This window comes from Theobroma umbraticum, unplaced genomic scaffold (genome assembly GCF_002168275.2).
Source record: "Theobroma umbraticum cultivar Fairchild unplaced genomic scaffold, ASM216827v3 scaffold_12.0, whole genome shotgun sequence".
NCBI classification, from domain to species: domain Eukaryota; kingdom Viridiplantae; phylum Streptophyta; class Magnoliopsida; order Malvales; family Malvaceae; genus Theobroma; species Theobroma umbraticum.
The window spans coordinates 2,884,174-2,911,118 of record NW_018397272.1 but is presented as its reverse complement, the minus strand read 5'-3'; the positions used below and the strand labels follow the sequence as shown (position 1 = coordinate 2,911,118).

General features: G+C 33.1%; 3 protein-coding genes across 3 annotated transcripts; 1 reads left to right on the top strand and 2 right to left on the bottom strand.

Annotated features, from left to right (window-relative positions):
* The first annotated feature begins 5,765 nt into the window (after nucleotides 1–5,765).
* On the top strand, nucleotides 5,766–18,789 carry EMB2773 (PHD finger family protein). The gene is given in 28 exon segments (XM_021441876.2): nucleotides 5,766–6,304; nucleotides 6,873–6,982; nucleotides 7,963–8,096; nucleotides 8,172–8,268; nucleotides 8,343–8,599; nucleotides 9,146–9,253; nucleotides 9,725–9,836; nucleotides 10,089–10,185; nucleotides 10,307–10,493; nucleotides 10,611–11,042; nucleotides 11,129–11,658; nucleotides 11,767–11,977; nucleotides 12,053–12,103; nucleotides 12,219–12,377; nucleotides 12,504–12,671; nucleotides 12,922–13,374; nucleotides 13,910–14,079; nucleotides 14,888–14,996; nucleotides 15,463–15,624; nucleotides 15,735–15,839; nucleotides 15,908–16,141; nucleotides 16,554–16,687; nucleotides 16,766–17,059; nucleotides 17,136–17,337; nucleotides 17,340–17,570; nucleotides 17,806–17,898; nucleotides 18,007–18,132; nucleotides 18,242–18,789. Coding segments are annotated over 28 exon segments (5,472 nt in total). The 5' UTR covers nucleotides 5,766–6,023; the 3' UTR covers nucleotides 18,467–18,789.
* A 629-nt stretch (nucleotides 18,790–19,418) lies between these two features.
* Nucleotides 19,419–22,298, bottom strand: LOC110426697 (biotin carboxyl carrier protein of acetyl-CoA carboxylase 1, chloroplastic-like). Its single transcript, XM_021441982.2, has 7 exons — nucleotides 21,877–22,298; nucleotides 21,006–21,059; nucleotides 20,769–20,920; nucleotides 20,340–20,664; nucleotides 20,112–20,183; nucleotides 19,798–19,863; nucleotides 19,419–19,711 (listed from the first exon to the last, which is right to left on the bottom strand). Exons 1-7 carry the CDS (start codon nucleotides 22,048–22,050, stop codon nucleotides 19,688–19,690), a joined length of 867 nt encoding a protein of 288 aa, XP_021297657.1. The 5' UTR covers nucleotides 22,051–22,298; the 3' UTR covers nucleotides 19,419–19,687.
* A 739-nt stretch (nucleotides 22,299–23,037) lies between these two features.
* Nucleotides 23,038–26,056, bottom strand: MPPBETA (Insulinase (Peptidase family M16) protein). The gene is made up of 8 exons (XM_021441903.2): nucleotides 25,851–26,056; nucleotides 25,533–25,670; nucleotides 25,274–25,425; nucleotides 25,048–25,156; nucleotides 24,604–24,702; nucleotides 23,972–24,037; nucleotides 23,540–23,647; nucleotides 23,038–23,390 (listed from the first exon to the last, which is right to left on the bottom strand). The coding sequence occupies exons 1-8, from the start codon at nucleotides 25,851–25,853 to the stop codon at nucleotides 23,304–23,306; spliced, it is 762 nt and encodes a 253-aa protein (XP_021297578.2). The 5' UTR covers nucleotides 25,854–26,056; the 3' UTR covers nucleotides 23,038–23,303.
* Nucleotides 26,057–26,945: the final 889 nt, after the last annotated feature.

The window sequence follows — 26,945 nt, the reverse complement described above, 5'->3', positions numbered from 1 at the left end:
ATAATAATAAACTTTTATTATATTCATATTAAACTTTACCATATAAACTATAAAGATTACAAAAACAATATGTTTAGATAATCATAATATATTAGACATTAATGTATAATATAATATATTTAATATTATTAAGCTGTAAACAAACCCAATATTATTTTATTGTGTATATATGAAATAACACAAATTATATGTAACATAAAATGTTATATATTATATAGTTTCTTTAAATAATAACTAATTATAACTAATATGTTATAAAAATTAAGGTGATAATTAATAAAATTATTTATTAGCTGTAATTATTTAACTTGAAATTTATTGTAAGTTAAGTAATGCTTATGTATAAATTAAATATATGTATATTATAAGTTTAACCCTAAACATTATTACATATAACTTCAATAATTATAATATATTAATACGTAAGATGTTTACTATCATATATTAATATTAACATTAAGTTCCATCATTCAAATATATATCACCTTAATTTCATATTAATATAGGTTTGTAAATATATATATAATTAAATTTAAATTGCTATGATTATGATTTGTATATGTACATATAACAAACTAATTAATATATTTTAAGTATATTATTAATTAATTAGTTTACTATCATTCTTCTTAATTATTTATATTATCTAATATTAGTACATCAAATATTATTATTTTTGTGTAACTTACATATATAGTTATATATTTATAAATACTCATGATTTCAATTATTAAAATTATAATATGAAATTAATCGCAAAGGATGACATGCTCAAAGTAGTATTAGAATTACCCAATAAGAATAAAGATGACATACTCAAAGTAGTATTAGAATTACCCAATAAGAATATATGATCAATGTAAAGCATAATGATATAATGTTATATATAATTACAAACTCTGTATAATTAATAACTAATTGTAAATAATATATATGTTATAAAAACTTAGGTAATAACTTTATTGTAAAATTATTAAGTGTACTCATATAAATAAAATTTATTATAAGTTATATTAATGCTTACATATAAATTAGATATATGTATATTATATTTAACTAATACATATATAATTATACAATGAAATATATTTACATAATATATTCTATTACAAAATATTATTATTATATATATAAGTCTAATAATTATAACATATTAATATGTATATATATAAAATGTTAATATATTATATTGCTATGATTCTAATTTATATACATATAATAAACTAATATATTTTAAATATATTATATATTGATAAGTTTACTATATATATAATAGTTTTCTTAATTTATATTAACTAAAGTATTAGACTCTAAAGTATTATTATTTTTTGTTTAATTATATATTAGATTTTATAATCTCTTTTTTATAAAATTCAAATGTTTATTATGTTATTTTTATAAACATTTTATAAATAATATTACTAAATTTGGAATAGTTATATAATATTTGTGGGTCTATTATAAGTTTTCAAAATATATAAAAAATAATAACCAAAGGAAAACGTATTTAAATTTTTAAAGCCACCAAACTCGCTATGTATATATTTAATTTTCTTAATGTAAAGCATTAATAAATTTTAAAATAATTATTAATATATTTAGAATTAAAAAATAAAAAAATTAATACCAACAGAATTGTCCAATAAAATATTCCGTTGGAAAGTTCGGGTCTCAAAACTTTCCAATGGATTTCAGTTGGAAGTTGCATTGAAAAATTTGACAGAATTAATTTTTTTTTTCCAAAACTATTTTCAATGGATTTCTAACGAAATTATTCCACTAGAAAATTTCATCAGAAATCCATCGATATAAGTCAAATAAATTTTCATCGGAAATCCGTTGGATTTTCCAATGGAAACTTTTTCATTCGAAAAAGTCAGTTTTTTGTCTTGTTTGTTTATTTCTATCTTTATCCCAAACAAAACAAATAAGAATATATATATATATATATAACAAATCATTAAATATATACAGAAAAAAAATCCTCTCTAGGAAAAGCTAACGACAATAATAATAATAATAAACTCTTTCCTTTCTTCCTTACAAGAGCTGCATTACAACAAATAAAAAAATTTGTTGAAAAAGGTACTTACTTAGAAAACCGTAAGGAAAAATCTCAAAAGTTGATTATAAATTTCTGCAAAACTATTTTCTCCAATTTATAAACTAAGGGGAATTGTTTTCTAGTATGAATTTAACACTTTTAATTTTCTTAACAAATCTTTTTAACTATAATTATCTTACCTATGTATATCAAACTTTAATTTAAAATTCCCTATTGATTTTAAAACATGAAATATTAATCAATAAATAATATTTACTAAAAAGGTGATTATTCTCAGTCTTTTTAAAGTTTTGCATGTTGTTATATGTAATATCTTTTGATTAACCAACGATGCATACTAGTATTAATGATGGAAAAAATTTTGGAATGATTACATCGATAATGTATAATGTTGATAAATTATATTAAGCAATCTTAAAACTAATTCTAGATTATTCTAAAACTACAAATCGTATGGTATACAACAAGCACTTTTTGATTTTATAAAAAATTATTAAAATATATACTACAAAGAAAAATAAATATGCTAAAGGGAAGCACATGGGAAGAATTTCTTTGTAACTATTTTTTTTTATACTTATATTTTTGTAAGGTTGAGATGAGCATTTACAAATAAGAGAAGCTATAAAAGACCAGTGGTATAAAAATATAATCAAGTTATGCTATGTAGGCCTCCAACAAATCACTTGTAGTCACAGCTATGAGAAAAGGGAACCAATGCTGAGTTAGACTATCTTCAAAATTGAATGATAATTGTTATGTGAATGATGATTCTTTCTTCCAAGTGTAGAACGCTTAAAGACGTTCCAAATGAGAAACGCCAAAGGACATTCCCAAGTGCAGGACATTCCCAAATAAGCTTATGTCTTATTTGTCTAATTAAGAAAAACAATCTTAAAACTAAAGGTTTGTCATTAAACCTTAATATTTCAATTATGCATCAAATTTTTACTTTCAAAAATAAAATTTTCATGTAAAGAGCAAAACTACACTAAGTGTTTTAGGGATATTTCAAACACAAAAATATCCAGAGATGTTTCAAGCATGGAAACGCTCAAACTTTCTAATGTGGTGTTTCAAGGGATGTTCTAAGTGTAGAAATGTCCAAAGATGTTTCCAAGCACGTAACGCATAACAACAACAAAATAATAATAATAAATGCATAAATTTGCAAACTATTTTTTATTCTTTCTTCATTAAAGGTACACATGGTGTACTATCACATACCACTACTCCACTACCCCAAATTTACATCAACCACCCAACTACATGGTTATTCTCTTAATATTTTATAAGTCATTCTTTCAATATGCTCTTCCATGATAAGTACGTTCTCCTACGATTAAACGTGTTTTCTTAATTACTTCTAAGAAAGTGCTTTTGTTTAGTATAAATATGAGAGCTTGGAAATTATCAAAAACTCAATAATGATTATGTTCAAAGCTCTCTCAATACTCTTCCAATTTCAATGACTACTCCTGTTTTCAAGTACTTAAGTTTTGTTTTGTCAAATCTTAATCTTTGAGGAGTTTGAGCACAAGTTAATACTTGAAACTTAGTTTAAAACTCATTTCCAATTCTTAAAGTCCAATCTACAAAAGGTTTCAATTATTTCTAATTTACCCCTTCTCTAAATCTTATACAGTTTGAGCTTTTACTCTAATAGTTTCTTTTCAAAATAAATAGTCAATTTCCTTAAATTTGAATGTTCTTTTTTTTTATATAACTAAATTGTTTTGATATTGACATGAATCAAAGTTTATTCAAATTATTGTTGAAATTATCTAGAGCAAAAGTGAAACCCATTCGCTTGGATGTAGCCAAATACCCAACAAATGAAATTTATTATGATTTAAACATTTTAAAATTAATTGTTTAAAATATATTATTTTTTAAAGAGAGAAATAAGACTTTTAAATATAAAGGTCTTTTTTTTAATAAAAATTTAATTGAATATTTAACATTATTATCTCTTGTGGGAACAATAGTAAAACACAAACTTTTATGTGAGAAAAAATAAAACTTAAGATATTATGAGAGAAAATATCATATGAGGGGTTTATATAGAGTTTACCCTATAAATACACAAAAAAAAAAAATTATGAAACATAGAAACTCTCTAGAAACAATCCACAATATTCTCAATTACGATAGTCATTTTATACAAAAATTTCTTCTTTATGTAAGTGTAATTAATTAAATAGGATCACTGGTAGGTTGATTCGATTGATATAAGATCATTTATTTCATGTAATTGGTTTTAAATTTAAACTTTATCAGTAGCTTATTTTAATTCTATCGTGAAAAAGGTAATTAAGTTTTAATGTGTTGGATATTTTTGATAATAATAATGGAAGAATGAAGGGAAGAAAGTTCTTTGAACAATTATAATTGTTCAAGAGTTATATTTGTTCAAATAATTAAGGTTGTTTATAAAATTACGTTAAAAAATAAATAATTATATATGTTGAAAAATAGGTAATTGTGTTTATTGAAAACAGACACATGTATTTGTCAATAAAAGCCATTTTTGCCTATAAATAGGATTCTTTAGTTTCTCAAAGATGTATGGAAAAAGACAAAAGACAAATAATTTGTAATTATTCTCTCTACTTTCTTCAAAGTCTTCTTAAATTGCTTATATTAGTGTTTTGTTGCATATGAGTTTGATAATGTTATCATATTTTACTGAGTATTTAGTGAATTGATTTTGTTAATGTAAAATGCAATTAATCACTTAATTGTATTGTATTTTTGAAATTTATACGTTGATAATTCTTTTACACATTTTAAAAAAAGTGGCATAAATAATAATCTTGAAGCCATTTCTTTATTTTTAAGTTCAATGTTCCAACACAATGTTTATGTTGTAACCTCAAGATTCAAATAACATATTTGTTCAAATTTTTATTCATGGACTTAAATTCGAGTGAATTATCACAAAATTTTGAAATAATTTATTTACAATCACAAAATTTAAACTGCAATAAGAATTTATTAAGAAAAAGTTAAATTTATTCAATTCAAATATTTGAAACAATTTTGATGTACTTATTATACGTTGAGGTTTATTTTGAAAATTGTAATTAAATTATATCAAGATTCTATAGTGACTCCGTATAACCAAGTTGATGAGAGCAAAACTCCACATTAATATTAGAATTTTTTAAAAGCAACGGCTACTTTAATACTATTAATTTTATTTAATAAAGAAAATCAGTGGAATCTGATTTCAAAATATATCCATAAAACTTTCACATATATATATTCACATCATATAATAAACAAAAATATTTTACTGATACAATTGGAAACAACTGAATTTTAAAATTTCTTCTTCAAATACTTATATTTTTCTACTTATTATCCTATATTTGTTTTTTTTCAAAACATGAAAAAAAAAAGATTCCTTTCTTCACACCAAATAAAAAAAAAAAGAAAATGAGAAACTTATCTGATAAGCTGAGTAGCGGGAGCTGACACTTTCCGATGACAGCGAGGCAGAACCTAAGGGTAGTTCTGTAAATTAATGAATTCCCAATTTTTAAAAACCTTAATCACCGTATAAATCAACTTCATTAGAACATAATCGACGATTAAGAAATTGAAAATCGAACATAGAGCTTCTCTCCACCAAGTAAGATAGTAGAGAAATAGAGTCCACCAAGGGCATTTTAGTAACTTAAGCATTTGCTCCATTCCATTTTTAATCATGCTATAAGTAAAATTCATCGAAAAAAATCCCCCCAAAACTTTCACACTTTTTCCCCGCCATTTGCTTCTCTCTTCTTCCCAATCTTTTCTTAGGGCTCATAAAGCTCTTCAACTTCTCCAAGGAAACCCTAATTCCTTTCAAATTACCCTCAGATTTCTACATTATTACGAAACTACCACGCCCTTCTACACTCTTGATGCTCTCTCTCTGCAGCAAATCCCTCACTCGCCGATTAAACAATCGATGAGCAATCCAAGCAGCACGTCCGGGGTTTCGGACCAACCGGGTCCGGGACTGATGGGTTTGGCCCACCGTGGCATCGGCCTTTCCAACACCATCCACTCCGAGGTCGCGCAGTGCTTGCCTCTTCCTTCGTTGCCCGTTTTCTGTGGCGCTTCGGATCCGGAGCTCCGACTATTCGACGACCCGACTGGTGGAGCTTCCAGGTCTTTGAATCGACCGGAACTTATTGCACAGTCTAGTCGAATTGCCGATCTGCTTCGAGAAACTGATGTTTCATATCTGTAAGCGTTTTGTTTTTAGCTGAATTTTTTAAATTCCCGGGAAACTTGAAATTTTTAGTTTAAATTTTAGTGTTTTCTAAAGGTAGTGAAATTTTAGTGTTAGAATGCAAATCTAATTTTATCATATTTGTTTCATTTAGAAGTAAAATTTTGCATTTTGATGTTAAATAATTGTAATTTTGATTTTTTGAAAGCAAAAAGCAAATAGAAAAAAAAAGTAACAAGCAAGAAATTTGAATAAAAGTGATTCATTAGGGATTTGGTAGTCTTATGTATAAGCAATTCGAATTAGGGTTTTTTTTTATAAAGGAATTAGGTTATATTTTTGGCTAAGCATGATTTGGCTGGTACTTTCTTGGTAAGAATATGAAAAGATTCTTACTTTCCTAATTGCTTTGTACAGTTTATAAGCATTAATGAGTGTAGTTAAAACACTTACTAACAAAACTCCTTGTCTACTTCTTTCATAGTTTTAGCTCTTTGATCAAAATTGTCCTTTAAAAGCCTGCTTTGTTTTATTATGTTGCAATGGAGTACAGTTTTTGTTTATATTTGGTTTTGTTTGCAGGAATCTTAGAGATGAGGCAAGTTCAGTTAGATATGACTATGTGGAGCCCTTGGAACTTCATGCACAAGTTCTCCAATACAACCCTGCAGCATTTGAGTATGTCACTCCTGGTAAACAAAGTACTCTCAGTTGCTCTTTTTCCTCATAATTGTTTTTTCTGATGACTCTGATATGTGAAGCTGTGCTACTTCTACAAAAATTGTGCCAAGGTGTGATATTTCTTTCTGATATATGTAGATGGGTTCTTCACAATATTAGAATGTGATTTCTAGAGAGATGACTATGAGCTATTTTCATTACCCGATCAAAGCCTCTGTAAAAAATTTGAACTCAGGTACCTGCATGGGAGTTGCTGTAATGAATCCAACTTACGTTTATTGCATGAGGAATCACTGATGTGTGATACTTCAGAATTTGATGTTGTTCAATTCTACCCCAGATTTTCTACTTTGTGAATAATCTCAACCACAATAGCATAGTCCTTTAGCCCTGATGATCTGCATTCTGGATGAAAATAGTTGGCATAGATATCAAAAGTGGTATAGATTCTTTTGGTTATGGGGTTTTGAGCGGTACAAGAGAAGAAATTGTTTATTAGCTATGATCTATTGTATGAAAATTTTTTACTTAAGAGAATATTGAAGAGGAAGTAACGCGGAGAAATTTTGGATGGAATGTGTAGGTATTAAGAGTTAATTGTGCATACATATGTCTGGAGTTTGTGCATGCAGGAATGCTCTTAATTTCACACCTCTTCTATGCTTGCTGATTTGCCATTTACACAAAGTTTTGGATCCTCAAAACTGTATAAATGTCTAAGTTCTAAGTCCGTTCTTTTCCTTTCTTTTTCTTGGTTTACTTTTATCTCGCTGTTCATCACTCTGCTGCTGTAGATGCTGGAGCATGTTTTAAAGCAAGTTTTAGGAGTGCTTGATGTAATTAAAGTCCTTGTTTTCTCACCCTCTGTTATTTGTATGTCTGCGATCTTGTGCCTTGTATTCTTGTTCTCTATCTTGGATGATGTGATATCATTTACATAAATTTAATATATCTGCGCTTATTGTTCATTGCATTTCTTCAAGTCTCTCAGGTCTTGTCAAGGAGCAAGTCTCTGGTGGTGCAGTGTTTGAAAGGAAGCCATCCGAGTCAAGTTTTCCTCATATTAGTCAATTCCAGAGAGACATTAGCAGCACTTACAATCAGCAGACCGTTGTCGTAGCTAATGTATGCGTGGATTTCAATTTAGCTATTAATGCTTAGGCTATTTAAACATACTTAATTTTATTGATGTAATTGCAGGATGCACCGAAATCCTCTTCCAGGAAGCCAAAAGGCAAGAAAAAAGCTGCTAATGATGTAGGGTCAACGGTACAACCAGATCCTACGGAGCTTCAAGGTTGCCTTGGGTTTTTTTCACCCTTCCTTCCCTCTTCTCTTTAATATTTTAACATAGATTTTTTTTTTCTTTAGATGCCATCATTGGGCACTTCAGTGAGATGTTAGAGGACTTTTGTGGCAGAGCTCAAATTCCCAGTGATGATCGGGATGAGACAGAGTGGTTGTCATTGCCTGTCAATGATGTTAGAATGCTTGTAAATGAAATTATGTCTATACGCACAAAGAGACTTCTACATTTGGTTCCTGTAGATATCCTTGTGAAATTATTAAGGGTTCTAGATCATCAGATACATCGAGCAGAAGGTTTGTCGGTTGATGAATGTGAGCATGTAAGTTATGATTATTCAGTTTTAATGATGCGTTGTTTAGAAACTATCATTTTTGTTGTTCTTTTGTTGGCCTTCATGTTAGGAAATAGCTAGGTTGGGTTAGGATAGACCTTAGGTTCAAACTTAAGCCATCATATTGTGCCTTTTGATATAAATGCTTTAGCACCATCTTGTTTCCAGGTTTTCCATTGGGACTTGATGCTTGTTAACCAATCTAAGTCATACAGCATAACCTGTTTTCCCTTATTTTATTATTGATTTGTCTTCATGTTTGTCTTCTTTCTACTTTGCTATAGGATTCTTATTGATTTAATCGTAAGAACGCAAAGGAAACAAAAATGTGAAAGAATGTGTTTACTGTTACTATATAGCAGAATACACATCAGACATTTCTGTTTGTGATGTTCCTGTTGGGACTGTTAATTTGTTTATTTCTGATGTTTTTCTGTTTCTCATGTTTTCTGATTTTGCGGATTTTATAATTTGTTTCATGAGCTTTTTGTGTACCATCAGCCTTATTCATTTTTTTTTGTTCAAATGTATCAGCAAGACTCAGATGTATTCTCATCAGTTTTTTGTGCCCTGGAGTCCATTCATGCTTCTTTGGCAGTAATGGCACATAATGACATGCCAAAGCAATTATATCATGAAGAGGTATGTGCCTTATTTGAGTAAAATGCGAGTAAGTCCATAAGCTTTAGTGGAGTTCTATTTTTGTCCTTAACCTGTCAGTTGTTCTGTTCAAAAACCCAAACCTCTTTAAATTGTTCCAATAATGTTTTACTGTTAAATAAATCAGTTAAAATAAATGGAAATGTGCAGGTTGTCATGTGAGTACTTTATATCCATTTTAACAGAATTATTTATTGGAAGAACTAAATTGTAATGATTTGTAAGGTTTGGGATTTAAATAACAAAATTGAGAAGTTAGGGATCAAAATGGAACTTTTTTTAAAGGTTATGGACTACTTGTGCTTTTTGCTCGGCTCATTTTCTTTTATCCTTGTTAAATTTAGCGGTTATATGATCTGTTCTGGTGTGGATTTCTTTTAGCTCTTATGTTGCTTGTCTGTTTTTTTTTTTGTCATTGTAACATGGGTTATGGTTTCTGTGTGTTCTCGACAGATCATTGAAAGGATTTTAGAGTTCTCCAGGCATCAGATAATGGATGTTATGTCAGCTTATGATCCATCATATCGTGCCTTGCATAAACCAAGTGAAAATGGAGCAGTTGAAGGTTAGTTATCTGATTTATCAAAAATGCTGGATCTTTTTTTAATGTTGCTACATTCCAATGACAAAATTCCCTTCATTTGAGTCTATAAATGTGACAGCATGTCAGAAATTCATTCCTGCCTTCATGTTTTTAGGACTTAACTGTATCTTTGTCTAATCCATGCCCTAGGTTTTTCACTTTCAGTCAAATGGTTGCAGGTATATTATGTTAGTTTTATGATACTGAACTGATTATTTACATCCAATTTTTCAGATGATGAAGACGAAGAGCTTGATGCTGAACTAGGTTCTGGTAGCAAGAAACGACGCAGTATTAAGAGTGTTAAAGCCAAGAAATCAGCATTGAACAAGTGTGCTTATCAAAATGCTGTTCCCTGACTTTGATTCATTTGATACGTTGAATATTATGCCAAGTTATTCAGCATAGCAGAAGTTAGGTGTCTTCTTATTGTTTAACTTTTTCCTTGATAGGGTCTCTGGTGCTGTGAATGCTATACTACAAAAACTCTGCACTATTCTTGGTTTGCTCAAGGACTTGTTGTTGATTGAGAAATTATCTGATAGTTGTGTTCTACAATTGCTGAAGACAAGTTTTACTACTTTTTTGGTGGATAACATACAGCTCTTGCAACTCAAAGCAATTGGTTTGATAACTGGGGTATGAATCCAATTATTTGCAGTTAAAAGGATACATATGAATAAATGCATGCACACAAATAACTTGTGCTAATTAGATATCGTACTTCTATCTGAATCTTTGTTAGTGTTTATACAGATATTCTACTCATACGCCCAACATAGAACATATATAATAGATGAAATGGTTCAGCTGCTATGGAAGTTACCATTTTCAAAGCGAGCATTAAGAGCATATCACCTACCTGATGAAGAACAGAGGCAGATCCAGATGGTTACGGCTCTGCTGATTCAGTTGGTCCATGGCAGTGCAAACCTTCCTGAAGCTTTAAAGCAAACATCAAGTGGGAGTCCGATCTTGGAAGTCTCAGTTGATGATAGTTATTTAACCAAATGTCATGAATCTGTCCAGGATACATGCTGTCATTTCTGGACCCGTGTCCTTCAGCGCCTTGCTTCTGTCAAGACTCAAGATGCCTCTGAGTTGAAAGTGATGATTGAGAATCTAGTCACTGATTTACTGACAACATTAAATCTACCAGAATATCCTGCTGCAGCTCCTGCTTTGGAGGTGACAAAAGACTGAGTATATTTCTTTCATTACTATTATTACGTAAAGACGATAGTGTTTCAAAACTCAGGAACTGTCATTTGCAGGTTCTTTGTGTTTTACTGCTCCAAAATGCCGGTCTTAAATCCAAGGACATCTCTGCACGTGCAATGGCAATTGATCTTGTTGGCACAATAGCAGCAAGATTGAAGCATGATTCTCTCCTCTGTAGGAAGGACAAGTTCTGGATATCAGAAGAATTGCTTAGTGGGGATAACGATCACCAGAGTTACCCAAATGGTGTATGTTCAATTTGTTTGGATGGAAAGGTAGAAAAAGTGTTGTATAAGTGCCAAGGTTGTCAAAGATTTTTCCATGCTGATTGTATGGGGGTAAGAGAACAAGAAGTTCCTAATCGTAGTTGGTACTGCCAGTTTTGCGTCTGTAAGAAGCAACTTCTTGTATTGCAATCATACTGTGAGCCACAGTACCAGGATAATGAGAATAACAACCATGGTTGCTCAGAAAGGTCTGAATCTTCTGATCCAATTACAAAAGTTGAAATTGTTCAGCAGATGCTTTTGAATTATCTTCAAGATGCCGCTTCTACTGATGATATCCATCTCTTTGTTCGATGGTGTGGACCTAACAAAGCTCTTTCCAAATTTTGTGCATGTGAAAGTGGAAAATTGAATTAGCTGTTCCTAATTGTCTTTTTTGTTAAAATTTATGTTTCTGGATGCAGGTGTTATCTTTGCTTGTGGTATAAGGATGGCCCCAAATCTCAACAAAATTTCAAGTACTACCTTGCTAGACTGAGATCAAAGGCAATAGTGCGTGACTCAGGGACTGTTTCTTCACTGTTGATAAGGGATTCAGTCAAGAAGATTGCTTTAGCACTGGGACAAAATAATTCTTTCTCTAGAGGGTTTGACAAGATTCTTTACTTGCTTCTGGTTAGTAAAATATTTTACAAGTCCTTGATTTAGTTGGTAAGGCAGGCTTTGTTCTTATTACCTGTTTTTGTTCAGGTTAGCTTAAGAGAGAACTCTCCTGTAATTAGGGCTAAGGCTTTACGAGCAGTAAGTGAAAGAATTCTTGAAACTTTTAATTACTGTTATTTGGAACTAGGATATTCATTTCTCATTTATGTTGACAAAACAAGTTTTCTCCCTCCAATTTCTATGATGATGGCAGGTTAGTATTATTGTAGAAGCTGATCCAGAGGTATTAGGTGACAAACGTGTTCAAGTGGCTGTTGAGGGAAGGTTTTGTGACTCTGCAATATCTGTCAGAGAAGCAGCATTGGAACTTGTTGGCAGACATATTGCTTCACATCCTGATGTTGGTTTAAAGGTATGTTTACTTAAACTGCACTTTTCCATCTTATGAAAGCAGGGCATACTTTATTGACAACACATGCTTTTCCATTGTCTTTGATGCGCTTCACTTCTCACTTAAAAAAAAAATGGTGGTTATTAGTACTTTGAGAAGGTGGCAGAGAGGATTAAAGACACTGGAGTCAGTGTGCGGAAACGAGCAATCAAAATTATTCGAGATATGTGCAATGCGAATCCCAACTTCTCAGGATTTACAAGTGCTTGCATCGAGATTATTTCTCGTGTTAGTGATGATGAATCAAGCATTCAGGTATGGAATCAATGGAAATCATGTATTTCGTGATGCTGGTGTCAGTGCATCTGGAACAATGTTGTTCAAGTTTATTTTTCTTGCTACTTTTTATATTTAAAAAATAATGTTTGTAGCTCGTTGTTCTAACTTAAAGCAGCTGCATTGACCTTTTTGTATGTGTGTTTGTGTGCGCGTGCGCACGTGTGTGTGTGTAGAAGTTGTTGCTCTCCTGGCATTTTTCATAGTATTTAATTTTCTTCTTCCTCAGGATCTTGTCTGTAAGACATTTTATGAGTTCTGGTTTGAGGAACCTTCTGGAGTGCAGACTCAGTATCCTGGAGATGGTAGTTCTGTTCCATTGGAGGTGGCTAAGAAGACTGAGCAGATCGTTGAAATGATAAGGCAGTTGCCTAATCACCAGTTTCTTGTAACTGTGATTAAGCGTAACTTGGTTCTTGATTTTTTCCCTCAATCAGCCAAAGCTGCTGGAATCAACCCTGTCTCACTTGCAGCGGTACGTAGGCGATGTGAGTTGATGTGCAAGTGCTTACTGGAAAAAATATTGCAAGTGGAGGAAATGAGTAATGTGGAAGCAGAGGTTCCTACACTTCCCTATGTGCTGGCCTTGCATGCTTTTTGTGTAGTTGACCCATCACTTTGCATGCCAACTTCTGATCCTTCCCAATTTGTGATCACACTACAGCCGTATCTTAAGAGTCAGGTAATTTACAGTTTAACTTATACTAATTTTTATTTTGTACGATATTGATATAATCAGATATCTTTTGGATCTATTACCTTTGTGTGTATTGTTTCTTTGAAGTCACTACAATCTGTGTGTTTGTTGTCTGTGTATATTCATATGAATAGCCAACCTTTCTGATATATGCTTTTGATAGCATTAATTCCCATGCAGCCAAATTTATTTTTGAAATAACAGACTATTGTATCATTAATTGCGTGGACTTTAAAATTCTTGTAACTGGACTGCACTGATTTATTGCTCCTTCCCACTAATCCTCTCTGGGTTTGTTAATCTAATGATTTTTATTATTGGCCCAATCTGTTGTTGTGGGAGGGTGCAAAGAAGTCTTTGAAACAATAGCTGTCTTTAAGCGCTTGCAAAAGTTAGTTTCTTCAAATTTCCTCCATTTTCTTCAATTACTTTCAAAAGTTTGTTTCTGGCCATTTTGTTCACCACTGTAATGTAGTTGTTTTTAGGTTGCAATGCCTGATTTGTTTTCACTTGTGTTCAGGTTGATAACAGAGTTGTTGCACAGTTACTGGAGAGTATAATCTTTATAATTGATGCTGTTGTGCCTTTGATGCGGAAGTTGCCTCCTAATGTTATCGAAGAACTAAAGCAGGACTTGAAGCACATGATCGTCCGGCATTCTTTTTTGACTGTTGTTCATGCTTGCATCAAGTATCTTCAATTTCTTTTTCACTGACTTTAGTTTTGCTGTAATTCTAGTTGTTTGTTGAAGTTTTAAGTTTTTTAAATCCCTATTTATGCCAAAGGCATGAACTTATTTTTTGTTGAGTTTGTCTCCTAGGAGTGTGATTCTAGTGTACACTGTTATGTCAATTACTATAATTGTTTTTCCTATATCATTTACCTCATTGTCATGTAACTTCAATTATATTTTTTTCTGTAATTTTGTGTCTAATCATTTTTGTACCTTTTATATGAATTTCTAGAGAATCTTATGAATTTTGATTAAGTTGTGGCATTTGAACAGATTAATGCTTGGTTATGCATTTCATGTTGCTTTGTATCATGAGCTCTCTATGTGTATACATGGATTCATAGATGCATGTATTGTCATCATGTCATATTGACATGTCAACTAATTTCCACCTGTAGGCGGTCATCATGCATGTTGCTTTTCTCAAACTATTTAGCTAATTAACTAGAGCCTATTATATTTTTGATTGCTGCCTCTCTCCAATTACTGTTTCTGGTCAGGATGCAGTTATTTTGTGAATCACATATTTTTGAAGATCATGCTTGACCACTTATTTAGTAGTAGTTGATAGAGGCTGCTTAGGGTTGACTTACTCATTTTGAGGAGAATAATAGTTAAATGTATGTCTTTATTAATGTGACTCTAGAATATTCTTGCCTGTTTTTGCATTTAACAATCCCCTCCACTGCACGCTGTTACTTACAAGGTATTCTATTTATGCCTTCGATTCCCTAATTTTTTTTTTATTTTTATTTTTCATTGCAGGTGTCTTTGTTCTGTGAGTAAAAAGGCTGGGAATGGTGGTACTGTTGTTGAGTACCTCATTCAGTTATTTTTCAAACTATTGGATTCCCAAGCAACTGATAACAAGCAGGTTCATTACCAGAAATCTGTACTAAACACATTCTGTAATTGCGTTTGCATGCATGTTCAATTGTTGTTATTTCCACCTGCAATCTTTTGCCTAGTCAGATGCACATATTTTGGTTTTCTTTAGGTGCAACACAAGCAATAAAAGTGATAATTCCTAATTTTAAATTCCAGAAGATTACTTTGTATTTTTAGGTTGATTAAATTTAGAGGTCAGTTACTGTTGTGCAGTAATGCAAAATGAAACGGGTGATGTTGAAAATCTCAAACTTCTTATTATGTTCCTTTCTTTTTTTAATCCACCACCTGTGAATTTATTGATCAAAAATTGTGTTGGCAAGAAATCTTTATTTCTAGGATTATTAGAAACTTAGGTTATCATTTCCTTGAATCTTAATCTTAGTTGGCTTGAAGTAAACAGACATGCAAGCAAATAATAAAGCTTAAGTCAACACCTTTTTTTTTTGCAGCAAGTGGGGCGTTCGCTCTTCTGTCTTGGATTGCTAATCCGCTATGGAAACTCTTTGTTTAGTGGTCCCACTAACAAAAATATTGATGTTGCCAGCAGTCTTAGTTTGTTTAAAAAATATCTTCTAATGGATGATTTTAGTATAAAGGTTAGATCTCTGCAGGTAAGTCTTATTCTTCTCTACTCAGTTATACTGGAGTTTGCTTCAGTTTTCCAGTTAGCATATTTTAATATTATAACATATTCTTATGTTTCTATGGCTTCTCTTTTTAGGCATTAGGCTTTACTTTAATTGCTAGGCCTGAATATATGTTGGAAAAAGACATTGGGAAGATATTAGAGGCAGCATTAGCACCAAGTTCTAATGTTCGTCTTAAGGTAAAATTGTCCCATATCACTGAATTTCTCTATTTGCAAGACAGACACTAAACAATTCTGTCAACCAGATGCAAGTGTTGCAAAATTTGTTGGAGTATCTTCTTGATGCGGAAAGTCAAATGGGAACAGATAAAGCCAGTAATGATGCAGTTCATTATTCTGTAGAAGGTGGCCATAGTGTCCCTGTAGCTGCAGGTGCTGGCGATACTAACATTTGTGGGGGTATAGTCCAGTTGTACTGGGATAATATTCTGGGGAGATGCTTGGACTTTAATGAAGAAGTTCGCCAATCTGCCCTAAAGGTGAGAAATTGTTTACCTTGTCTGTTCTGTGAGGAAGCAGTTTTATTACTGGGGACTCAATCTAAACCTCATATCAGGAGAGTGAATAATGTAAAAGTTAAAGTAATTGATGGAGGGCAGTTAGTTCTGAGCAAGAATTTTGTAAAAATATTTGTGATCATTTTGTAGCTTGAGTCTTAAACCTATCATTTTGATAGAAAGTTGACTTTGAAAAAAGAAAAAGGAAAAAGGAAAATTGGTACCTTGAAAGTCTTACATGATTCCAATTTTGTTATCAGATTAGTGTGGGAAGCTGCACATATGATTCTCTAGTAGATGGTGGGCCTTATTAAGTCTAACCGACATGCTACTTGTTTCTTTGTTATTATTGCCTGTTTGGACTGATCATTTTCTTGATATGTTGTTGAAGCAGATAGTGGAAGTTGTGCTTCGGCAAGGTCTTGTTCATCCTATTACTTGTGTCCCATACCTCATAGCTCTTGAAACAGATCCTCTGGAAGTCAACCAAAAGTTGGCTCATCATTTGCTAATGAATATGAATGAGAAGTACTTCCCTTGTGCTATTAAAATTTTCTATGTCCTTTCCATTTGCTTAGCACATCTAATAAAAGCTTCATTTTTCAGATATCCTGCTTTTTTTGAAAGCCGTTTAGGAGATGGCCTCCAGATGTCATTTATCTTCATGCGTTCCATTAGTGGCAATGCCCGTGAAAATCTAAATGAAAAATCCCAATCCAAGTTTTCCGGAAATTTGAAAGGGAAATCTGATGCTGGGTCTTTAACACAAGCAAGGCTGGGAGTTTCCAGAATTTACAAGCTCATTCGTGGAAATCGGGTTGCTAGAAACAAATTTATGTCCTCAATTGTGCGCAAATTTGATAATCCTAGCTGGAATGATTCAGTTGTACCTTTCTTGATGTGAGTTAATCAATGCCAATTCTAAATTTTCTACCTCGCTGAGTAATTATACTGATATGTCTGTTACATTTTACAGGTATTGTACAGAAACTCTTGCTTTGTTACCGTTCTCATCTCCTGATGAGCCCCTCTATTTGATCTATGCTATAAATCGAGTGATACAAGTTAGAGCTGGGGCACTTGAGGCAAATATGAAAGCCTTGAGTTCAAATGTGCTAAAGGCAGATGCTCAGCAGACAAATAATGAAAACGGGACCGTTCAACTGGATCATAGTCAAACGCTGTTTTCAATTATATGGCTACAGTTGATTTGAATGGAACAATTCAGGAGGAGCCTGTTGTTCAGCCTGCTTTCTATCACATGACATCCATTGATTTGAATGGCGCAATCCAACAAAAGCTCACTCATGAGTCTATTTCACATTATACTCCTGCAGTGGAGACAACAATGCATAAAATGAACCATTCTGAAACTCATACTCTCTCCGAAGAGGATATGCAAAAAATCCAGGTACTTTTGAACCCTGCAAACCTTACTTTTTTATCCCCTGCAATGAATGCTTTTGAATTTTGCATAAACTCATTTTGCATGGAGGTCTGTATGCTTTGTTTGAGGAAAAAAAGGGCATTTTCTTCGATTGCTTCCAACGTACAGGGTTGCCTGCCATTTTGGTTTAATCTGTAGCATGTTCACTGGTTAATGATAATGTTTTTATTATTTTGACATCCTTTTGGTGCTATTCCAGGCCGACTGTCTTGCTGCTACTGCACTACAGCTTCTCATGAAGCTGAAAAGACACCTAAAAATTGTTTATAGCCTGAATGATCAAAGATGCCAGGTTAAGATTACGCTTATCCATGACTTTGCGTTTTGAGGCAATTTTTTTTTCTGCCTAAGTGAAACTATGAAACTGATTTCACATGTGAATCTTATTTTGTATAACTAGGCATTTTCTCCAAATGAACCTATAAAACCTGGGGATGTTCTCACGAGGCAGAACATTCCCTTTGACATCAGTGAAACACACACGAGCCTGCGTTGCACTTATCAAGATTTGGTGCAGAGATATCAGGTAATTTTAACATTTTAGGAGTCCTACTTGACAGAAGACGAGAGTATTGAAGTTCAATTCCATTGTAGTATCTTGGACATTAGTTCTTACTTGCTCTCATGTTGTACAGGAATTTAAAAACGCATTGAGGGAAGATAGTATTGATTACTCAATTTTCACAGCAAACATCAAAAGGAAGCGCCCAAATCCCAGGAGAGGAGGGAAAGCAATGCGCATGACTGGTGGGGATGAAGATGATGATTATGATGATGAAGACTGGAAAGGTGGTGTACGGAGACCGAGTAATGGTGGAAGGAAAAGTTACAGCGGTAGAGGCAGTAGGCAGCGATGGTAGATGTAAATACGATGACAGGTAGGCTAACATGTACATTAGGTTGAAGGAAAAGAATAGAAATTAGGATTAGGATAGGTTAAGAGCAAAAAGGATAGGGAGAATAGGAAAGAGAGGAAAGCAGGCAGGCAGGCAGGGGGATGCTTTTTAATTTTTGTTGTAGCTGTTTCCAATTTGTAATATTGATTTGGCTCTAGAGTCAGGATGTGCATTCTTTTCTAATAACCACTTGGTATTTTAGACAGATTTGTAACTTTTGTTCAATAGGAAACTCTTATGAGATAATACAGAAAAAGTAATGGAAATATATTGCCCTTCACTATTCAGATTGGATCTGATCTTGTAAATAATACTAACGGATTTATGATTGGGTCTCTTATGTATAACAGGATTGCAAGGTATATTCCAAAGTAAATGAGCAAAAATAATGTAACCAGTTTAATACATGATCCAGGGTTGCTTGTGTAAATGATACTTATGCTTAAAGGAGCATTGGGAAGTAACGAGCCCAAACTTCTTCAATTCTTTCAATCCCAACTAAAAGTCAAAACGAAACTTCCAGCTCTTTCACACGGTTATTGGAACAAGTCTCCAAATTATCAAAAGAATTTAAATAAATATTTATTATATTTTATTCAATTTATACATTTCTATTTTAAATCAAATTTCATAATTAAAACATAATATTAATATATCATATCATATGTCAATATAATAAATTATGTTAAGATCATATGACATAACAAATAATATTTTTACGAATTATTTTATTAATTATACAAACTTATTCAATTCAAAATAAAAATACAAAAACTTAATTAAATTTTAAAAAATAAATTTTAAATAGTTCAAAAAAATTATTTTTAAATATATAAAACAAAACTATAACATCTTTACTGGGTCTTTATTTTTAATTTAACAGGGAAGCAACAATTGGACAAAAAAAGAAAAGAAATTGTTGAGAAAGACAGAAGTGGAATAAGTTATATTGGCTAAACGTTCAAAGCTAAGCACAAAGAGTTGAATCTCGTAAGAGAAGTCTTGTGCCTTGCCTAGTTCTAAGTATCAAACATAACAGTATAATTCTCAGAAGCACAAGAGAAGCAGTATTAGTTCAAAAATTACAACAGTAATTTGGATAAGATTTATGTGTAAAACCCAATAAAGATTAAACCAAAAACATCGTCTGCCACAGAGCTTGAAACAGGTGCTTTCCCAAGTTATTCAGGGCACAATCACAAATAGAGGCTGCAGTCAGAAATACAGGAGATTCAGACTAATACTAAAATATATAAATATATTTAGAATGAGAGAGAGAGAGAGAGAGGGGTTACCAAGTCTACACTAACTGATTTTCCATCCTCTACCAATATCTCGCTTATGGTTCCGGATTGGTCAGCCTGAGAAACCAAAAAATTAAGAATGAATAAAGAGTACAAAGAATTTAGAGACATCAAGAGTTCCAATGAATTATGAACCATCTATGGTAACACTAACAAGATAAATTATTGGCAATATTTAACTTTAAAAAATTGGTACATACTACTCGTGATTCTACTTTATTTTTCTCATATTAACAGCACACTAAAATTTCTGAATCTTCAAGGGGAGCCTGTATATTAAGTTAGAAATAAGCGTATAAACATACTTCAATTTCATTCATCAGTTTCATAGCCTCGATGATGCAGACAACTTGACCTTTCTGTACTTTATCTCCGACCTGAAAGACCCAGCTGAAAACTGTTAGAATCCTTGTTCACATGAATATTTTTGTTGAACAAAAATTCTAGACTAAATTATGCATCAGCTTTTCCTGCTCTTAAGGCAAGGAAGCTCTCAGCTGGTACGCCATTAACAGAAGCCTACAAGCACTTACCTTGACAAATGGTGGTTCACCTGGTGCAGGACTCCTGTAAAAGGTTCCAGCCATGGGGCATTTGAAGGCAGGATGAGATGAACTGCCTGTTTTAGCAGGGGGAGGTGAGGAAGGTGCTGGTGCTGGAGTGGCTGGGCTTACAGGAGCAGGAGCTGCTATTGGGGCTGCAGGAGGTGGAGTTTGAAACATTGCATGAGGCATGTATTGTGGCATGACGATGGGAGGCGCTGGTTCTGGCGGCTGCAAAGCTTCCTTCTTTCTTATTACAAGCTCGCAATCTGACTGCTTCAGTTGCAACTCTGTAATATCTCTTGAATCAACAAGTCTGCTCATCAAAGATAACATCAACATTGATTATGAAACTGGTGCTTCTTGTAAAGAACACATTTATTGCAAGTAGTCGCAAAATAAGGAGATGCTTCAACTTACTTAACAAGGTCTGAAACTTGCGTCATGAATGCTGAGATTGCTGCAACATCTGGAATAGTGTTCTCTGAAGATTTATCATTTTCCTTGGGCAACTCAACTTTAGGCTTCGCATCAACTACTGGTATAGAATTTGAGGATTTCTCTGCAGCAACCTTAAGTTTACAAAGTTGGTTTAGTAAACATTACGGAAGATCTCATCTAAATATTGAAATTTCAACTTCACTGCAAAAAACTCACCTCATTAAGTTGCGCATGCCCCTTGAATGCAGTAGTTTGCTTCCCATTAGACCACTGCAAATGAAAGCCAGATCAGGAAACAACCAGCAAATTTAAACATTTTAGCAAAATCACTGCATATCGCCCACGTGTTAGTTGCATCACGACAAAGCAAACGCTGCTTACGCATACACGCTTTTTGTATTGGGACAATTCAATTGCAAAAATGAACTTCTACGTGTGATATAGCAAGATTTTGTCAAAACACCAGTGTTGGATAGAAGCCTTCAATATGGCCACTCTAACCACGCAGGAGAGAGAGATAGAGATTAGAATATGAGTTGCCATTCTCATGTAAGCAATACTTCAAGAAAGCAAAAACATATTAACTTTTATTTTAAAACACTGGACATACTGACAATTCAACAAGACAAGCTGAGATTTCGGGCAGAAATAAGTATATATAAAAGTCTATTAATAAGTCAAATACAATAACTTTTACAGGGAAAGAAAGCATTTTGCCATTGATTTATAGTTTTTTTCTTTCTTAATTTTTTCAATTTAATTTCTTTTTTGCCTCGTTATTATATATTTCTCAACCATGGATGGTTCATAAGTTTAGAAAACAAATTTGGCATAAACAGAGGAAAAGAGAAAAAAAAATGATCCTTCAGTTTTTAAATTAAAAGACTACTTAATCACATTTAAAAACTATAAACAAACCATTCGAGCATTATTCAAACTAAATCCCAAAAACCAGATCTCTAACCACAACCATTACCATATTATCAAAAACCCGTCAACCCAAATCCCACCCTGTTTCAAACAAAACCAAAAGGTTCAACTTTAAGAAATTAAACTTTAAAAGGAAAAAAAAAAGCATGAAACTAACCTGACATCTTGAAAATGCAGGTACCAGGATTGAAGATCCAAATGACAGGGAAGACTTGGAGCTAGACTTGGAACTTTGAGGAAGAGGCAAAGAGATCCTTTGAGTTTGGCTTAGTTGATTTGTTCCTAAAAAAGAAGAGATCTTGGGGCATGGAACCGAGATTGAAGAAGCCATGTCTATTGCGTTGCAACGCAAACCCAGAGATGGTTATAGCTTTATGGATAATATATATAGAAGAAGAAAGAGAATCGTGGGGAGGGCGATGAGACTTAGGAAAGGGGAGAGAAATCTGAGGAAAACAAAAGAAGAAAACAAATGTGGGTTTGAAAGGGAAGAGGGAAAGAAGGGAAGAGTTGAATGTGGATATATACATATGTATTTATTTATTTATGTTGGGTTTGTTTTTGTTTCCGATAGTTACGAAGAAGAGAAAGAGAGGAAAGGGATCAATGTCGTGGCTTTAACTAACCTCAACTACATTCACCTCACGATCTCAACCCACAGCCACACGTGGCCTGTCGACTGTCTGACAACAGGGTTTCCCTCCAACTTTTATTTTTCTCTCATAATTTCTTCAATTTTGGATTTTAAATTATTGGTTGAAACCTTAAGGTTTACAATTTTGGTCAGGGTAGGGTAGGATTTATTTGAGTTTTATGGCTTTGGCTTTTCCCCTAGATGTGAGTACCAGTACAAAGGGAAAAGAAGACGACGACTGCTTATGCAAGCCAATCTGCCTGTTTTTCATTCCTCTTACTTTGGGCTATCGGATGACAGGTGACAGCTACTTGTTAAAGGACACAATACGTACACCTCGAAAGCCATCTTCTATGAATCAATCTTTCTCCAATTGACAAGGAAATGCATTTGGTGCTAAATAGTAATAATAAGAACAAGAATAATTCAATTCATAGTTTGATTAGCTTCTTTGCCTACTACTAAAAAACACACGTGTGGGATTAATATATTTTTGTTGATATCATCCGAGGGTTTATATGCACCATGTGACTCGTAGTGACATATTTAAATCAGTGGTTGTTGACCAATTATTCTGAATGAAAGTGATGCATAGGTCGCAAACAGGCAGCTCAACCGCCAGCAGTCACACCGAATAATTTCAGCTCCAACATAAATGCCATTTAGAGCTAAGATCCAACTATATAAATGCAACTCAACATATCAACATTACGGCATCAGTTACCTTGTTTTGCAAAAGAATTTCTCCTGATTCTCAGCACATACACTGAAGACAGCATGCTTATTACAGAATAACAACAAAGTTACAGAACCAAGAACCTACAAAATGAATAGAAATGCCACCCTTGGGTGTGTTTCCGGAAACTTTTGGTCCTGTAAAAGTGCCAAAATGTTTGGTGATTGCCCAACAAGGAGAAGATCCATGGACAAAAAAGGAAACGGAAAACAATCTAATAACGGTTCCAGTAGGTTCTGCGTCTGAACCAGTTGTAGTCAGGCAAACCCTGGATGGGGCCCATGGCAGCAATTGCGACATCCTGCAAACACCAAACATAGACGGCTTTAATATGTGATATCCTGCCCTTTCAACATCTCATCCCACCAACATTCTTTTGTTTTTGACTCCATTCCAGTTAAAGCAACAAAAGTGTGAATAGTAAGTGCTAGGTTGGGTTGTAACTCATACCCTGTCATAGATAAATCGGTTTGCAACACGTTTAACAGTGCTTGGATCAACAGCATCAATCCTAGAAAATAGTTCAGCAAATGGGATTCTCCGACCATATGTAAGCAGCTGCAAGGATGGGGAGATTAACACAAATACAAAATTAAAATATGAGTAATAAATGATCGTATATGTTATGCCTTGCCACAACTGCTCAAGCACTGCTACTATCTGGCGTGTATGTTGTGCAACGTGGTCAGTATGAAACAACTCTACTCTTTTAAGGTCATACAATTCTGTATGATCAAAAGAATCTTGCTTCTAGTTATTAAGAATTCTCCTTGAATCATTTACAACTTTATGTGCTTAAAAACAGCTTATGTGCAGATTCAAAATATAAAATTTGTACCACTAGAATTTAAAATCATTCTACTATGGAAGAAAAATTCGTACCTGGCGCCCAATATCTTCAGCTACAGGACTAGTTCCATCTATGTGAAGCATCAAGGATGACTTCAACTGCAACAAGAAGGAGCTATAGTAGTTAAGTACATGGCTAGATAGATTGACAGGTTATTAACAGGAGAAAGATAATATTCACTATTTATAGAGCATAGGCCTTAATCCCATACAGAGATCCGAGAGTGTTAACATTCAACAATGCATTGAAGAGTGAGAGGATGAAAAGTGACATGAGAAAATGAAAAGATATTAGCTAGCACAGGCATCATAGTGATATTTAACTAAGAACAAGAAAAACTTTGTGACATCGATTTCCACTGAAGGGTATAGTTTCTCTAGTATTGCACCATAACATGAATAATAAAGACCAAAAATAACAAATACTAATGAACTATTTCAACCAAAATCTAAAACAAAAATCGAGCTCTTTAAACAAAATCTGCACTCACTAGTGCATTAAATTCAGCTTTAGTTATTAATGTAGACGTGCAAAATCAACTATTGGCAGCTGGTTTTATACTATCAGCACACTGCTAGAAGTTCTTAAAACAATAGAAAATGTCAAAAATGTCAAAATTGGTATCTATCAAAACCGAAGAAAAGATAGCCGCATTTGTAGCTACCTGGTTACGAGCACGAATGACATCAGCTTCTGAAACACGATGAGCTAGCTTGGTTGCCTCATACATAATAGCATATGCCAAATCATCCAAACAATCAGGCTGAAAATAGAACATAAAACTTAATATTTTATTCATAAAGTAAAAGGTAGAATAAAATGAAAAGAAATATAAAAACATTACACAAATAGAACAGCATACAGGCAATCACTCACACATGCAAAACAATTTAGGTAAACTAATGTAAGTGGGGGGATGGGGAGACAACAACCAGATAAGGTGTAAAGGCTGATAGACAATGAATTAAAAGTATCTATAATGATATCAAAGAATAAGGCAATTTTATAAACCAAAAATGTCAATTATAACTAATACAAATTGATTATTTTTTTAATCAATTTTGTTCAGATCATAATAAAATATTACAGAAATGGGCAGCAACCTCACCTTGGCAACAGCATAGACACCGAAAAGACCAGTATCTTTGTAGTTTGTATTGAAAGCCATCATGCTTTCTGCAATTTCATTAATGCCAACTCTTTGCGCCAGCTCAGAGCTGTTAAAAGGATTTTCAAAACTAATCAAGACATTATTGCAACAGAAGAGCCTCATCTTGAGACTGCCAAAGCGAAGTTAATTTTAAAATGTGATTCCGCCTAATGAAAAAGCTCACCCCATGTGCTTTCCACCCCCAGCATTTTTGCTCCATGAACCAAGCATTGCCTGCATAACCATTAGTGAAATGGAATCTGGATCTGTCCAAGATGCTCCCTCAAAAGCAACCGCAAATTGCGCTAGAGGAATATCATCATTGATCATTCTAACCTGATTTTTTCAAAATATGAAAATAATACCTTAGAAGGGATACCACATTGAAAGTGAAAATTAATGAATAAAAAAGGTTTAAAAATTTATTGTCATGGCACCCCCACCTCAGAACCAGTAAAAGTAGCTGGTCCGTTCACAACTAACTGAGAAGCAGTGGTTGGATCAGCTGATAACTTGGTAAACAACTTCTTTACTTGCTCAACAACTTCCTCATGCTTAACAGCTCCAGAAGCAGCAATGACCTGAAAAGTTACCACAAAACACATATTTATAAGAACCTACAAACAACTAGTCTTGCACCAAGTACCTTACAAGATGTTCTAGGAAATCAACGAAATAACAAGATATTCATCAGTTTTAAGGACTTTGTCGTATCATATTAAATGAGGATACACAAGAAGGTACAGTAGCTCTTTGCATACCATTCTAGGAGCAGTGTAGTGTGTCTGAATATAGTTCTGGAGATGCTCTTTGGTGATTGTCTTAATATTTTCAGCAGGCCCGAGAATAGTTCTACCAAGAGGAGTGTATTGGAACGCAGTTGAATGCAAATGGTCAAAAATAACTTCCTCAGTTTGACCTTCAACCTACAAAATCCCCCCAGACAATAGCTTCTTTATGAATAAACATCATAGAACAAAGAACAAGTGCATTTGGTGAAACCAAAACAACATTTTTAATATAGAAAATAGTGATAATAAACATCCCTATAATGCTTGAGAAGATATCATTTCACACCCCAACCACTAAAAACACCAACCTAGAGAATATACTTAACATATCATTTTCTCAATAAAAAAACACAGCAATTTTTATTACAACCAAATAGTCAATGCAGATCTATTTCTAACCCCAAAAATTCCTATACAGCACATGTTGCCAATAAAACACCAATCATTGCCAAATGCGTCAAACAAAGCAAACAGCTCCAAATCAAAGGCTAAGGAACTACCTTCACCTATTAGCAAAACAGAAGCAAATTATTTTCACCAAATAACATACTTATCTATACTTTTACCCTTAAGATTAAATCCCTTCCATGCTAATTCTACATGCCAAGCAAAAGCACAAAGAACCCAATTCCTATTACCTCCTCTATTCCCTAAAAACAGATATAATACAGTCTAAATCAATCGATCACACATATCAGAATCCATTCTAAATCAATCAATCAAACACATAACCAAAAGCCACATTAAAGAAAATCCAAAATCCATCTTTTTATTACTTCCACCATCTACCCTAAAATCACCTCCTTCTCCATACTAATCCTATGCTTGTCAAACTTTACATCTTTCATTTCCTTAAGATTATATACATTCCGCAAAGTTGACATTTTAAATCCAACACCATCAATCTAGTTACTATTTACCTCCTAAATGCCAAGCAAAAACACAAACAAACCAATTCCGATTCCCTCCAATATTCCCTGAAAACAGAGTCAATGTTTTCTAAATCAATAAAAAAATACATATCCTCCAAAACCCATTTAAAATTCCCCCAAAAATCCAAATTTT